At 42.0% G+C, this 16252-nt stretch overlaps 1 protein-coding gene across 10 annotated transcripts in view; it reads right to left on the bottom strand.

Moving 5' to 3' along the window:
• The window catches only part of LOC102915364 (solute carrier family 22 member 19-like), a 334849-nt gene that overhangs the window by 205805 nt on the left and 112792 nt on the right, over nucleotides 1-16252 (bottom strand). For 5 of the 10 annotated variants that reach the window (XM_076558766.1, XM_076558757.1, XM_076558751.1 and 2 more), the window contains exon 11: nucleotides 6306-6913. The exons of 1 other annotated variant lie outside the window; for it this stretch is intronic. In XM_076558766.1, coding sequence (XP_076414881.1) covers nucleotides 6793-6913 — 121 coding nt within the window. In that variant the 3' untranslated portion in view covers nucleotides 6306-6792. Of the gene's footprint in view, nucleotides 1-1841; nucleotides 2288-6300; nucleotides 6914-15416; nucleotides 15654-16252 lie in introns of those variants that run through there. 4 more of the 10 variants (XM_076558786.1, XM_076558797.1, XM_076558781.1 and 1 more) reach the window with 4 other exon arrangements.

Here is a 16252-nt window from a genome sequence, read left to right as displayed (position 1 = left end):
TCATGAGACTCAACATTAACTGTATCCTGATCCAGTATTCCAAGGATGCAGATCTTGCCTTTAATGGCCTGATTATTCTTTTTCATGCAGCATTTATGTTCTCAAAAGCCAAAGATTTGATTATTATCTGGCTAGCTACTGAATTTGGGAGCATTCTATTTATTGCTGAAGACAGCCTTTGTAAGAAATCCATGAGGATTCTTTCAGGCACTGTGTAACTTTTTGAATGACTCAATTTTCTTTCCTGCTTCCTCAATTCTGTCCCATGCATTCAAGCCTGCCATGTGGCATAGAATTAATGTTTGGCTATCATATAAACATTGTCTTTGTATTTCAGCATCTTGGCCTTCTCCACAAAGCTCATCCTGGGAAATTTACACACCTCTAGCTCTCCATTGACTTTCTATGGTCTTAGCCTCATCATAGTAACACATGTGCCACTGCAATTGTGCTCCAGGTTTCAGGACAGTGGTTACTAATTCTTTCCAGTCTTGAGGAATAATCCTAGTACAAAATGACCAAGAGTTTAACACTTGCTTCACAAATGGAGAATGTATGCCATAGGATACTATAGTTTCCTTAAACCTCCTCAAATCTATCATTTCAAATGGAGTCCAATTAGTTTGTACACACCCTTGATCAGGTAGTTGTTGTATGGTTACCAGATAAATTCAGTTTGATTATTTGATAACAGGCTCTGTAACCTTAAAATCCAATCCTTAAATAATTTCACCTTAAATCCTTCTGTCTGAATCTGAATTTCTCTATAAATCATTTAATAGGTTTTTCTAAAGCTTTTATCTTGGCACTTAAATTGACCAACTTTTTTAATACTAAAATAAGGATAATTAAACAAATAAGTATAATTGATGTTACATACATCCCATCAACATTAATCCTCTTGTGTAATTGTTCCATTTTCAGACTGCCTAATGTTTTATCAAACAAAGATCAATATCTTTCCATTGTAAAGATATATCCCATTTTTTATTGTGGGAAAAATGAACTTTTAAGTGGTTTTTCCCTTTAAGATATCTGATATCTTAATTGACTTTACAAGTCTGCATAGAATAGTAGAAGTCTGAGGGAATTTCAAAACAGCTACCTAGCATAGTTGCAATCTGGGCCAGAGAGAGAGAGAGAGAGAGAGAGAGAGAGAGAGAGAGAGAGAGAGAGAGAGAGAGAGAGAGAGAGAAAGTGCCAACTACCTAACAGGAGAAGAGAAAAAATCTAAAAGCTGAAGTCTAGCCACATGCTCTGGTTTGAGCAGTTTCAGGCCTGAGCCACTTGTACCTCTGGCTCCTTTAAGCTCTGGCCACCTGATTTGGCAATCTGACTGTAAATAGCTCCAGCTGCATGTAGCCAGACCAGTTTTAGCCCTGACCAGGCCTGGTGCCTGTAACTCCTGGCCTTTAAGGCCACCAACTTTTTTTTTTAAATGAATTCCTGCCATGTTGGGTGCTAAATGTAGACCAATTTCTAAATCATCCTATACAATAAGAAACATAGAGCCAAATACAGAGGCAATAGTCATATAAATCAGAGAACTAGCAATGATCCATGACAAGCCTTATCTTACCACCTCACCACAGTCGTTTCCCCAGAGAGAGCTTCTTCCCATCTAACCTGTGTTTTTATTGCCTTCCTGTTCTGCCTTCCTATTGGCTCTAAGCCCAGCCACTTGATTTCCTGGTCACTGCATGTCTATACAGACTTCTAGGTCTCTATGGTTGGTACTGGGGTTAAAGGCTCATGTCATTACCCTTGGCTGTGTCCTTGACCACACAGAGACTATGCCTCCCATGTGATCAGATTTAGGGCATGTGCCACCACCCCCAGATTTCTGTCTATGGCTCACTATGTGACCTTGTTATGTGACCTCTGATCTCCAGGAAAACTTTATTTATTAACATACAAGTAAAAACACATTTCAGTACAATTAAAACATGACCGCATTCATTTGCTCTATGGCATGCAGTCATGGGTACATTATACAATTTTCCAGGAACTACAGAAAAGCATTTTTCATTTTTGTTCCTTGGGAGTAATTTGCTTCATCTTGAATTTGTTTAACAGAGTTAATGAAAAGAATCTGAAAGTTAATGCAAAAGAATTATGGTGCAATTCTCTACCTTTGGTATCTGACATAATTTAGATCAATTCATTCCCATGTTTACATATCCATAGTTGTGAGAGGCTGGACAAAGACAGGGCCTTAAGTGCTCCAGTGCAAAGTTCACATGGATGTTTGATGATTCAGATAGTAAATGTGAGGATCACTTGTGTTCTAATATCAGAAACACAGTAAGTGAAAGATAAGTTTTGGAGATCTTACAGTTCAGTGAGTAACAGATTGGCACATAATGATGTATATTCTGCTATTTTAAATTAATATCTATGTTTTTAATATATAAACTTACCTACATACAGGCATAAATATATATACATGTGAATGAAATTTCCTAGAACAAAGCTGTTTTATTACAATGGCTAAACAACTCATTAGAACTTCAGTGTTGTTGAGAGGGTGGAATGTTGCAGGTACAGAGCTGAATCATCTGGGCCATCTCTCACCTTCCTAACCACCATTTACTGACCTCACTATTTGTGAGCAAATGACTTTGTGAATACTAGGCAAAGTATTTGGAATCTACAAACTGATCCTCATTTTCTAACAACTGAAAGGCTATAATGCCATCTGATAGCACCCAAGGCACATAGATGAGATTCTCCCCCCCCCCCCCCGCTTTTCTGTGACCCGCCTATGTGATATAAAATGTCCTGATTCATAATTTCCATCTTTGAGTATAAACTGTAGGGAATTGTTACCAGATAGGGACATGGGATTTGGCGTAAGCACACTGTATAGTCCTGAGCTCTGGTCATTCATATTTGGGTCCAGTGTGTTTGTGTCTGCTTTCAGAAGCATGTTGCATTTTTGCATTCACACATACATGAGCTTTAAAACATAGTATAAACATTGACCTAAAATTCTTTTCTCTTGATGTCACTTCTTGGACATTCTTTATCCCTTTTTCACTCTGAACTTAATTGTACTGATATCTTCTATGAGCCTGCTTTCTTTTAAATTTTTTTCACATAATGTATTTTGATTATGCTTTTTCCTCATCCCCTTAAAACCTCCAAGAGCCTGCTCCCCTTCCAACCCACACTACTTCATGATTTTTCTCTCTGAAAAACAAAACAAAACAAGCATACAAAAATCAAAAGTGAAAAATTCCTGAGTGGGGGCTGGAGAGATGCTAAAGTTGTTAATCACTGGTTGGTCTTCCAAGGCCCTGATTTGATTCCCTGCACCGGCATGGTGGCTTACAACTGTTTAACAAGTGTTCCATGGGAGCCTGATGCTGTTTTCTGTCCTTCATGGGAATCTGTCACACAAGTCATACACAGTCATAATGCAGATTAAATATACACATAAAATAAAAATCTTTTCAAAAATCATTGGAACATCAAAACAAAGAAAAAATGTGATAGGACCAAAACAATAAGAAGAACAACAAAATCCAAAGCCCCCCCCCCCCAAATAGCTTTCTTGCCATTTAGAGTCAGCAGGAGATCATGGAATTACATAGTTTCTGGAGACAGCGCAGACCATGGACATCTACATGGTCTCCAGCAGCAGTAGGTGTCATGGAACTCAGCATGGTCTCTGGTGGTAGTACAGACCACAGACATCAATACAGCCATATGCTGCTACACTTGCCATGGACACCATCACAGCCTCTGTTAGCCATACAGGACAAGGACATCAACATGGCCTCAGGTGGCAGTGCAGGTCAGTCAGATCAAAATGGCCCCAAAATCAGCACAGCCCAGGGCATCACCATGGCTTCAGATGGAAGGAATTTCACAGACATCTGTATGGCCCACAAAGGTAACACAGGACACAGGTATCAATGTGAGTTTAGGTGGCAGCATATACCATAGACATCTACATGTCCCTCAGTGGCAATACCAGCCACAGAGATCAAGACAGCTCCTGGATGCAACAGGATCATGACCAAGACATGACCCTCATGGCAGAATGACCACAGAAGTCAAGATGGCCTCAGGGGCTGCACAGACAACTCACATCAGCATGCCCCCTAGGGGAAGCACAGACAACATCATCATAGCCTCAGGTAGCAGAAAGACAGAGGACATGTGTATGGACTTTGATAGTAATTCAGGGCAGGGGGCTTCCAGATATTACAGACTTTATACTCATGGGCTTGTTGAAATAGCTCATACTCTCCATTCTGCCTCTACATGAGACCTGCCTTTGAAATGGACTGAAACCTAGAAACAAGCTTTCCAGAACTAAAGTAGTCTCTATCCTCAGCTTCAACTTTGGCCCCACCAGATGTCACAAAATCACTGTACCTTTTCATCCATAGAACTTTGTCATTGCATAGAGTATTTTAACTCAGACACTGGGACCATGACAGAGACCCATAACATATCTGTCTAAGTGTCTGGATGCAGTGGCCTCCAGTTGATCATCCTGTTTGCATGTCATAACTTCAGCCACTGTACTAGTAAGGAAAGCAGAAATGTTCGCCTTAGACTAGAATCGTACTCTAATGGGTTCCCATACTGTGGAAACTCTCTTATGAAGGGACAATGGCTGGAGTGTACACATCACTCAATATTAGAGTCTCTTACTTGAGCAGTCTCATACTAATTTTACTGCTGTACAGAATCTCAATCCTATGATATTGATGCCTGTTGACAACTCTGATGTCCCTTTCCATGGTGTAAGGACTTGCTGGAAATTTCTCAGGTCAGTTGCCTAGATCTCTGGGACACTTCCTTGTGTGAGGTAGAGGCTGATCATTTTACCCATGGAATCAGTCTGGTCATCAATAGATTCAGGAGAGCAGGTGCAGCAGTATCTACCTAATGGATCACCAAGTGGGCACCAGCCTTGTCACAGGGCACTCAGCCCAAAAGGCCGCACTGATTGTTCTCACTCAAGCTCTACACTGGGGAAAGGACAGACAGCATGTATGTCTTTGCTACACTTCATGTCCACATCATGATTTAGAAGAAGAGAGGCTCATTAATTGTTGAAGGAAAAAGTGTTAAAAACAGAGGAAATTCTATCTCTCCTTGAAGTGGCCTGGCTTCCCAAGGAGGCAGCAGTCATCTACTGGACCAGACATTAAACAGCCAACACACCTGAAGTCAAAGAAATCAGAGGGCAGATCAGGATGTCCAACAAGCAGCAAAGATGCCTGTGGATCTCATTTCTGTCTTGATCCTTACTTTTCCACAGCTAGATCCCCAACCCATCTACCCCCAGGAGGCAAAGGAGCAGGCCCATTCCCAAGTTGGAACACAGGATCTGAAGGGGTGGTGGATCTTGCCAGACTCAATTATCCTCCTTTTGGCCTTCGGGCACCTTTTGTGCATCAACTACACCAGATCACACATCTGAGTACCACAGACTGACTGAGTTATTGTCTTCCAGGTACCAGATTCTGCATCTCTATGAACCTTCAAGCAAATCACAAAGTATTTAGTACTTCCCTGATGTTTCTGCCATGACTGTACCAGCTGGCATGTCTGTCTAGGCCCTTCTTTTAACTTGCTGGGTTTAGAGTTGGGTCAAGTTGTTGATTACTTTTCTCTTCTAATAGCTTTAAAGCACCTTCCAGTCCCTTGAATGCTAGCCAGTAGGGATGAAATTTCCAGGCCAATCAACTTGCTTCATTTTTCCATGTTCTATGGCTCAAGCAAGTGGTATCATCAGAAATAGGATCTTCCTGGCAAGAGCAATCACATCAGCCTGTAATATTTGGAGTCTATGGAATCTTACTGTCTCAAAATTCCAAAAGAACCCATTTCTGGCTCTGAGCTTTTTATTGGTTACTTTCTGGTGTCTAGTGGGAGAATTGTTGCCCTTTTATACCCTAACTCTTTTATTTATTTATTTATTTATTTATTTATTTATTTATTTATTTATTATTTTACAACACCATTCAGTTCCACATAATAGCCACAGATTCCCATGCTCCTCCCACCCCCCTCCCCTCCCCCTCCCCCCAGCCCACCCCCCATTCCCACCTCCTCCAGATCAAGGTCTCCCCCAAGGATCGGGATCGACCTGATAGACTCAGTCCAGGCAGGTCCGGTCCCCCCCTCCCAGACCGAGCCAAGCGTCCTTGCATAAGTGCCAGGATTCAAACAGCCAGCTCATGCAATGAGCCCAGGACCCGGCACCACTGCCCAGCTGCCCCCCAAACAGATCAAGCCAAATGACTGTCTCACCCATTCAGAGGGCCTGATCCAGTTGGGGGCCCCTCAGCCTTTGGTTCATAGTTCATGTGCTTCCATTCATTTGGTTATTTGTCCCTGTGCTTTATCCAACCTTATAGCCGAACTCTTTTACATTATCTTTTCAAGACAAAAGAAAACAGACTAACATAGCATCAAATTTATCAATTTTTAGATAAATTTGAATTTTATTCAAGGTGTTTCAAAAATGTTGTTTATTATTCTTAATACACCAATTTGTCCTTTTATAAACTGTTGAAGATCCATGTTTTTAAACCTAATCTATTGGTTTGTTACAGTTTGGATAAGGATCTCTTGATTTCATCTGTAGAAGAATTGGTCCTTGTTGTTAGTACTTTTGTAAAGGTACTGATAACTTTGTAAGTTTTGGATTATTTTAGTTATGGTTTCTATTGCTGTGAGGGGACACCAGAACCATGGCAACTCCTACAAAGAAAACATTTAATTGTGGTGTCTCAATTTCAGTTTCAGAGGATCAGACCATTAGCATCATGGCAGAGTATGGGAGCAAGTAGGCAGTTGAGGTCTTGGAGAAGTAGCCGAGAGTCCTACATCTTGCAGGGAACCAGAAGTTGACTGAGACACTGGCAACATCCTGAACATAGGAAACCTCAAATCCCACCACATAGTGTCACACTTCCTCCCTAGGGCCATCCCCACTCCAACAAAGTCATATCTCCTAATAGTACCACAGCCTACAAGATATGGTGGCCAATTCCATTTAAACTACCATAGTTCCCATAGTCTATAACTGTCTCAAACTTATTCAGAAGTCTAAAGTTCAAAGTCTCTTCTGAGATTCATGTAATCTCTTAACTGTAATACCATGTAAAATCAAAATAAAAAAATGATCACATACTTTTAACTTAAAATGGAAAAAGTATATACATTACCATTCCAAAATGGAAGGAAGACAGTATAGTGAAAAAATACTGGAACAAAGCAAGACAGAAAACCAGTTGGGTAACCACTACACTCTGTATCTCCATGTCTCATTTCAAAATGTTCTTCAGTTCTCCAACTCCTTTCATCCTTGTGGACTGCAAAATGCTTCTTTCTCTTGGGCTGGCCCCACTTCCCATTAGCAGCTCTCCTTAGCAAGTATCCTACAACTCTGCATCTCTAACATCCTGAGTTCTCCAAGGCAAGCCAGGCTTCAACTCCACAGCTTCATGCAATGGCCTCTCTAGTCCTCCATTCAGAGACACCCCGGACACATTGTTGCTGGAGGGCTTCTTTCCAGGTTCCCCAAGCCCCTCAGTCCCACAATCCACGTATAAAATAATCACTCAGACGCTTATATCACTTATAAACTGTATGGCTGTGGCAGGCTTCTTGCTAACTGTTCTTTTATCTTAAATTAACCCATTTTTATAAATCTATACCTTGCCACATGGCTGGTGGCTTACCAGAGTCTTTACATGCTGCATGTCCTGGCGGTGGCCGCAGTGTCTCCCCCCTCAGCCTTCCGCTTCCCAGAATTCTCCTCTCTCCTTGTCCCACCTACTTCCTGCCTGGCAACCTACTTCCTGCCTGGTCACTGGCCATCAGTGTTTTATTTATATAGAGCAATATCCACTGCACACATGCCTGGCCTCACCAGTTTTCCTTAATCTGAGGGGCAAATTCTATAACCTGTTTATTTCATCCTTAACTCTAAAGCCTAAACCATGTGGTGAAAGCTGCCAAGTTCTGCTTCTTACTATGGTGGGATCATGCCCCTCTCATTCAATTACATCTTTAGTAGCTTTCTGTCTTTCACTGCCTAAGGATGGCAGTTCTGAAACTGGATTTCTAGACCAGACTGGCCTCAAACTCAGAGACCTACTGGCCTCTGCTATCCTAGTGCTGGTATTAAAGACATGCACCACCTCACCTGGGTCTAAGCTCTACTTTAATTCTTTTTCACAAGATGGAAATCTGCTGGATGGGATCTTGGCCTGAGGTCACCACGTCCTTTATTCCATTTCTTAATCCATTTATCTCCTTGAAAACAAGATTATCTCTATTCCAGTCCTAGAGCCTCTTTCCTTAGTATGTAAATTTTATATTTTTATTTGCTCAGCTTGCTACTTTTCATTATATATCTTTGCTAAAGTTACCAAAAATAATCCCACAACAAAGTCTATGCTAGGCTGTTTTTAGATTTCTTCTGCCAATGGAATTAATGCAAAAATTTTCACATTAGCCTCAGGCAGACTCTTCAGACAAAGGCAAAAAGCAGCCAAGTTCTTCATTAACTATTACAAGAATGATTTCTAGGGAAAGTACTAAAATTCCTCTCCTCTGAAACACCTTGAGCCAGACCCCTGACACTTAAAATAATTCTCAGTACTACTGTCTTCCAAACTTCTACTAGTATGGGCCATTGAGCAGTGCTTAAAGCATTTCACTGCTTTCCTAAACCAATGTCTAGTTTCCTCCAAACAAAAGAATGGTCAGTCCTATTGTGGGAGCCCATTCTCGGGTTCCTCATGGCTTTACCCAGCAGGTCCGAATAGAGGATGATCAGGACCACGGGCCTGAGTGCAGGTGTCTGAGATGGTCTGCACTTGGCTGTGCTGGGGGAGGAGGTCTTTTGCTCCACCCCTTGGCATCTCTATAAAAACCTTGGGGCAGAGACAGTCAGGGCCCATTGGAACAGGTTCTAGGCCCTCTCGAGGCTATACTTTATTTTCTATCTGTTTATCCTCCGCAAGATTCTCCGCTATAAATCTTTCTATCTAATATTTCCTGCTGCTCGCACTCAAGAAAACTCTGGGGAACTGTGAGGGAGGTGGGTAAAGCCCCACAGCCTATCAGAGCAATACCTCAGTCCCTGGTATCAACTTCTGTCATCATTAGGGTTTTTCTTACTGTGAATAGACACCACGACCATGACAATTCTTACAAAGGAAAACATTTAACTGGGTGGCTCACTTACAATTCAGAGACTTAGTACATTATCGTCATGGTGGGACTTGGTGCTGGAGAAGGAGCTGAGAGCCCTACATGTTTCACACATCAGGAAGTGGTCTGTGACACTGAGAGTAGCCACAGCATATTGGAGACCTCAAAGTGTGCCTCCACAGTGACACACTTCTTCCAACAATATTTCCTCTCTCCAACAAAGCCACACCTCCTAACAGTGCCACTCCTTTTGGGGCCATTTTCTTTCAAACCACCACAGGGGTGTATTTGGAGGCAGAAGCTTACTGGGGCTCACCTTTGAAAGGAGCGTTTGGTTCTTGGCTTCTTTCCACTTTTATATTCTTGTCATTTTCCTCTTCTCTTCTTCTTTATTACCCCCTGTCCCTCCTCATGCTCCTTCCCCACACACCTTACTGCCCACTGGAAATAAGTAGCTTCCTCCAGAAATCCTTCTGCTGTTGTGCACCACTTCACACAGGCCCTAGGTACTGCAGACAATGGCCAGGACTAGACACCAGTGACAGGGCCAGCCATGACGATCTCTCTGAGGTACTGCATCAGAGCTAAGGGAAGATGGCCACCCTATACTATCCAGAAACTTGGCCATTGTCTCTGATTATAAAAACACTCTGTCGAAATTTCGTTAATATATTGCTACATTTTCCCCAACTCATACTTTTAAATTTTTTTATTGATTCTTTGTGAATTTCACATCTTGCACCCCAATTTCACTCATGGCCACATATCTCCATATCTGCCTTCTACTCTTACAACTCTCCAAAGAAAACAAAGAAACAGACGAACAGACAGACAAACAAAAACCTCTCTGGAAGTTGCCATGTGTCTCAGTGAGTCACATAATATACCCTGTTGCCCAAGTTATTTTACTTGCAAATGTTCATTGTAATGAGTCATTGGACTGGTTTGAGGCCTCTGGCTTCTACTACACTATCAATATTGTATTCTTATGAGGATTCCTCTCAGATATCCTGTTGTTGCCCTGTGTCATGGAGATCCTGGGATGGTCCCTTCACATGCTCCAGCAGTTCTTAGATGGGGGAAATATTGTTGTGGGCCAGCTTAATGCCCTGATCAGGGCCTGCGTGGTAGCTGAGTTGGTCAGTCCATCTGCACTCCTGCACACAAACACCAGGGCCAGTTCTCCCACTTTGCCCAGGTGAGGAGTCTGGCCAGCTCTACTGCCTGTGGTAGCAATAAAGTGGTGAGACCAGCTCTCCCATGCTATCAGGGCTATCTTTCTCTCACCTACATAATCAGAGCCAGCTCTCCAGCATTGCCCAGTGAGGGGCAGGACCAGCTCACCTGAGTGCTACAGCCAGCAAGAAGCAGGGAAATCTCTCCTGATCTCATACCCTCAGGCTGGTTTTCAGGGGCCCATGGCCCCATGGCCAGCTCTACTTTGCTCCGCTGGTAATGTGTGGGGTTTGTTGTATGGTATTTTGTTTGTGTTAAGACAAATAAAGCTTGCCTGGAGATTAGAGTTTGGAGCTTGCTACTAGTTAACCATAAAGCCTGGAGTGGTTATTCAAGCCTTTTATCAAAGCACTTGGGAGGCTCAGTCCTTCAATCTCTGCACAACTGGGAGGTGGAGACAGGAACATAGGGTGAATGGAGACAGGATCTCATGCCCCTTTGGTAGAGGATCTGAGAAGGTAAGAAGTCTCCGGTGGCTGCTCCTTTGCTTCTCTGATCTTTCAGGTTATTACCCTGATATTTGACCTGATTTTTATTGATAAGACAAAATATATTCATGCTTCAGGGGCTTGCTCTCTGGCATGCTGCAGCTAGCAAACAGCAGAGCTCCCTAGCCCTCATGCCTTTCAGGCCAAATTTCCCACAATGACCAGGTGAGAGGCGAGACCAGCTCTCCCAAGTTTACACTCAGAGCTCACTCAATGGTACCTATACCACCAAGTCCAGTTCTACAGTGCTGCCCAGGTGAGGAGTGGGGCCTGATCTCCTGAGTGCTGCATCTGGCAAGGCGTGGGGCCAGTTTTCCCACTCTAAAGACCTGTTCTCCCACCAGCCATCAGTGGCATCTCTTCCAAGGCTAAGTCACCACAGGGCCTACAGGGGTTGGGGATAGCTCTCCCAAGCTCATGCCATTAGGGCCAGCTCTCCCCTATTGCCCAGGCAAGGGGTGAGGCCAGCTCTCCTAGTATTGCAGCTGGAGAGGTGTCGAATGCGATCTCTTGTATCCAGTGAAGGGTGGAGTCAGATAAGCATGGTACCAGGACATCAACATGGCTTCAGGTGGCAGCAGAGACCATGGACTTGTTGCTGGAGAGCTTCTCTCCAGGTTCCACCAAGCCCTGCAGTCCCACAATCCACTTATAAAATAATTACTCAGACTCTTATATTACTTATAAACTATATGGCCATGGCAGGCTTCTTGCTAACTGTTTTTATATCTTAAATTAACTCATTTCTATAAATCTATACCTTGCCACATGGTTGGTGGCTTTCTGGCGTCTTTACATGCTGCTTGTCCTGACGGTGGCTGCAGTGTCTCTCCCTCCTTCTTCCTGTTTCCCCAATTCTCCTCTCTCTTTGTCACACCTATACTTCCTGCCTGGTCACTGGCCATCAATGTTTTATTTATATAGAGTGATATTCACAGCACTTCCCCTTTTCTTCTTTTTTTTTAAAAAGGGTTTTAACTTTAACATGGTAAAATTACATATAACAAAACAATTATCGAGCAAGAATTAAAGTTACAATATTAAAGAAGATATCCTATCTATCTTATATTTGTGAGTTTAAGGTTTTATATCTAACTTATCTTTTATCATAACTGAGGAAATTATAACTATCTAGTTTTTAACCACATCAAAGACCTGAGAAATGGTAGATGGATGCAAACAACTTTCAGGAATCTTGCAAAAGTAGACCAAGACAGCTGGCTGCCTGGACAGTCACCTAATGTTTCTCAGCATTGTTGGTGCATTCAAATTGGCTACAGGCCTAGAGTATCTGACAGACCATTTTTAGAAGCAGGAATTCTGAAAGACCACCTTACCCTGTCTTGGCAGAGTACAATGGTCGCTTTCCTTGTGTCCCGCTTGTCCAGAAAGGACAGCATTGCATTCGTACTGTTAGCCGTCAAGGCAGGGGCAGTTCTTTGCCCAGTAGGCCATTTTGTGCCAAGAAGACAAACTTCCAAATGGAAATGTCTTAGAAGCCCATCATTCCCTCCGGATCAAATTGGTGAAGCCAGGAGCAATTGTTTCTCACGTCAACAGAATTCTAAGTTATTTAATGCCATATTCTCTAGGTCTATGAAGTGTTTGAAGATTACCTATCTATCTGAAATATATCTATGTATACCTAGAAGACTTAACTAACATGGCTACAAATATGATTATCATAGATGACTAATTATTAATCTATTTTTAATTATCCATTACAATTTTAAATGAGTTACATAAACATAATACCTCAAACAAGAATATATATATATATATATATATATATATATATATATATATACAGTTTAACAAAATTAACTTCTAGTTTGTATCAATAAACTAAAATTTATACCAATGTAAAACATTTTAAACATAAACTAAAATCTATACCAATGTAAAACATTTTAAACAAGTTGTTCTTTAAATGGTAGGTTGATTAATCTACCCTTTTATCTTATCATCTCTATATCCTCCTATATATCTATATCATATCCCCTTTTCTTTTTTAGAAAGAGATCACATTTATAATCAACCTGTTTTAAATAAAAATATTGGTTTTTCTCTGTCCCACACCAAAGGGCTCTTCTGATTTGGGACACAAGAATCTTTTAACCATTTTTTTAAAGCAATTTGTCTGGGTTTAGAGGGGGAGTGAGGCAATTCCACCTCTAAAGCCAGCTTGGTATATTTGGGAATTTGGGCGTAGCATCTCTTACTACTTCCTGCTGGAGGGGGGGACTGTATCTTATGGGGATGCAAAGAAAATTTTAGGCCTATGGGGTGGTCCTTGAGGCTGTATTGTGGGAGCCAGTTGCCTTGAAACCGTTCTGGATGTTGGATCATCTGGGCCATGGTGTCATCGGAGATCTTTCAGGGGGTCTTGGCTGGGCAAACCTGATGTATCTTAATATGGAACAAATCCATAGCCTCTGGCTTTTTGTGAAAACAAAAGCAGAACCTCTTTTCCAAAGTAACATATCCTTATATCCAAATTTTGAAGTCAAGGTAACTCTAAAATTTACATTTTGGCATAACTGAACAGCTTTTACAATCAAATGTTTTTCTTTATTTACGAATATCAAAGACAACATAATCCAGATTTTCTGTGTGATAGCCATTTTTACGTGGCTTATTACTTTTACTGTTTTTTTTAAACAATTTATTTTTAGATACTATTTGTTTATATAATGGTATATATATTTTTTTGTCTTTTAAGCCTACGTACATTTTTACGTGTATTATAAACTATTTTATCTGAATCAGTATTATTGACTATAGCCTTCTAAGTCTGAAACAGCGCTGTGGCTGCTGGCTCCACCACCTTCAGGTTTTCAACATGGTGGTGGTACGTTTTCTCCAGCTCTGGGAGTCAACAAGTCTCAGAAATAGTAGGTCTACGCTTTTATCAAAGCAGCGTGTAGCCTAGAAAACTCATTTTTTAAAAAAAATACTAGTAAAGACTAAATCTACCAAACAGCATGATGTGCCACTGGCAGATGCCTCATTCCCACCATACTGGGGGTAAAACGCACACGCCAGGAACCTGCCAGTGTTCAAACCTGCGTTTTGAGGCATCTAGCTGCCTGTATGAGACAAGAAGCAGGAACCTGTTTTTGGCTCTGTTTAGAATTGGTTATTAAATATTATCATGTTTAAGGTGGAAACTTGAGCCATTGGGCGCCATTTGTTGCTGGAGAGCTTCTCTCCAGGTTCCACTAAGCCCCGCAGTCCCACAATCCACTTATAAAATAATCACTCAGACTCTTATATTACTCATAAACTGTATGGCTGTGGCAGGCTTCTTGCTAACTGTTATTATATCTTAAATTAACCCAGTTCTATAAATCTATACCTTGCCACATGGTTGGTGGCTTACCGGCATCTTTACATGCTGCTTGTCCTGGCGGTGGCTGCAATGACTCTCCCTCCTTCCTGTTTCCCCAATTCTCCTCTCTCTTTGTCACGCCTATACTTCCTGCCTGGTCACTGGCCATCAGTGTTTTATTTATATAGTGATATCCAAGCATGGACTGGTGTATGTCCACTCAGCTTTTGGTGGTATCACATGCCATGGACATCTACACAGACTCTGGCTAAAGTAGGATCATGGACCCATGGGCCTCAGTTGACCCCAGGGCCAGACATCCTCATGAGAGACCAGACAGTCATCCAAATGATCCCTGATGGCAACCCACGCCTCAGGTATCAACATAGACCCCAGCATTGTAGGGCCACAGACCCAAACATGGCGCTCGGTAGCAGCTTTTCCTGGATGTAACCATGGCTTCAGGTCGCAGCACAGACCATGGAGTACTGTATGACTTTGGTGGTAACTCAGGCCATGGACATCAACACAGACTCAGGCTACAGTAAGTCCTTGGACCCAGACATGTCCCTCAGCAGTAGCCTGTACCAGAACATCAGCATGACCACAGGATGCAGCAGAGAACACTCATATTAATTTGGCCCCTGGTGACTGTAGGGCTCCCAGACATGTGAATGGCATTAAGCAAAAGTCCAGACCACAGATATCTGAGTGGTTCTCAGTGGCAACATGGGCCATGGACATCCACACAGACTCCAGCTGTGACAGGGCCACGGACCTGGACATGGCCTTTGTTGACAGCCCTGCCCCAGACATCCCCATGGCCTCAGGTAGCAGCACAGGCCACACAATCAGTGTGGTCCCATTAACAGGGCTCCAGGACATCAACATGACTTCTAGAGGCAGTAACGGCTCCTCATATCTGTCTGTTCCTCACAGCCTTTGAATCTCAACCTCAATCCACAGCACATGAACTGCTGTACTTCTCTTTCTCTCCCATCTCTACCACATACTCTGTCTTTCTCACGTCTCCATCACACATTTGTTCATTGTAGTGGCATCTGCTGTCCCAATTAGTAGGACGAGGGAAGGCACTTGTATATCATCTCCACATTTCTTACTGTGAATAATTATAGGTGTTTCATGTATAATAATTTAGTAAAATGGTATAAAATACAATCCATATTTGCATCAGCATTTATTGAAAAATTTGCTAATAGCTAGGAATGCTCCTGGGACAGCACATTCTGAGTGACTTTTTTCTTTATCCTGATATTTGACCAGATGCCAGTTCTCAGAGTTCCTTAAAATGGTGTCACTTTGATGATGGCACCTTCCTCATTTGTATGCCTTGAACCTTTCCACCTAGAACACACACAACAAATACCATCAACATGTAAACGAACCTGAAAGGACACAGAGAATAAAGTTATCCTGAATTCATAAGAACAATCTCATCCTTCACCCATCATCTTTTGTAAAGTAAGATTCCTACCAAAGGCTTTAAGTAAACCTGGGGAAATAAAAACCAGCTCCTCCCTAGTAACCTCTAAGAGTCAGCTTTGATACTTATTACCTTGGTGGCCATAGCATTCTCCAAGGAGGTTTGAAGGGAAAATAGCACAGGAAATACACCATCATTTAAAAACCCTGCTCATTCTTTTTGTTTAATCTCATTATTGACCTTGTTATTCTTTCTGTTGTGAACTTTTCATACTTAATGAAACCAAGATGTTCTGAATCTCACAGCAAAAACTCACTGTCACCTGTGTCAGGTTCTATTTCCTCTAAGTTACTGAGTGATCATGGCAGACCCCTAAGCCTCCAAAAACTGTCAGTTTCAAACAGCTTGCCAGCACTCACTGGGCTGACAGATGATTCTGATTCTTAAGGATGAAATGCCATTTGTATTTGTGCATAAATGTGAAATTTAGGCAAGAACATCTGTTTCATGGTTTAATGGGTAAGCTCAGTGCATTGAGTATTTTGTGCAAAAGAAGCAGGT

This window comes from Peromyscus maniculatus, chromosome 1, assembly GCF_049852395.1.
Source record: "Peromyscus maniculatus bairdii isolate BWxNUB_F1_BW_parent chromosome 1, HU_Pman_BW_mat_3.1, whole genome shotgun sequence".
NCBI lineage: Eukaryota > Metazoa > Chordata > Mammalia > Rodentia > Cricetidae > Peromyscus > Peromyscus maniculatus.
Note: the sequence above shows the minus strand (reverse complement) of the source record. Positions and strands in the feature narration are given on the sequence as shown.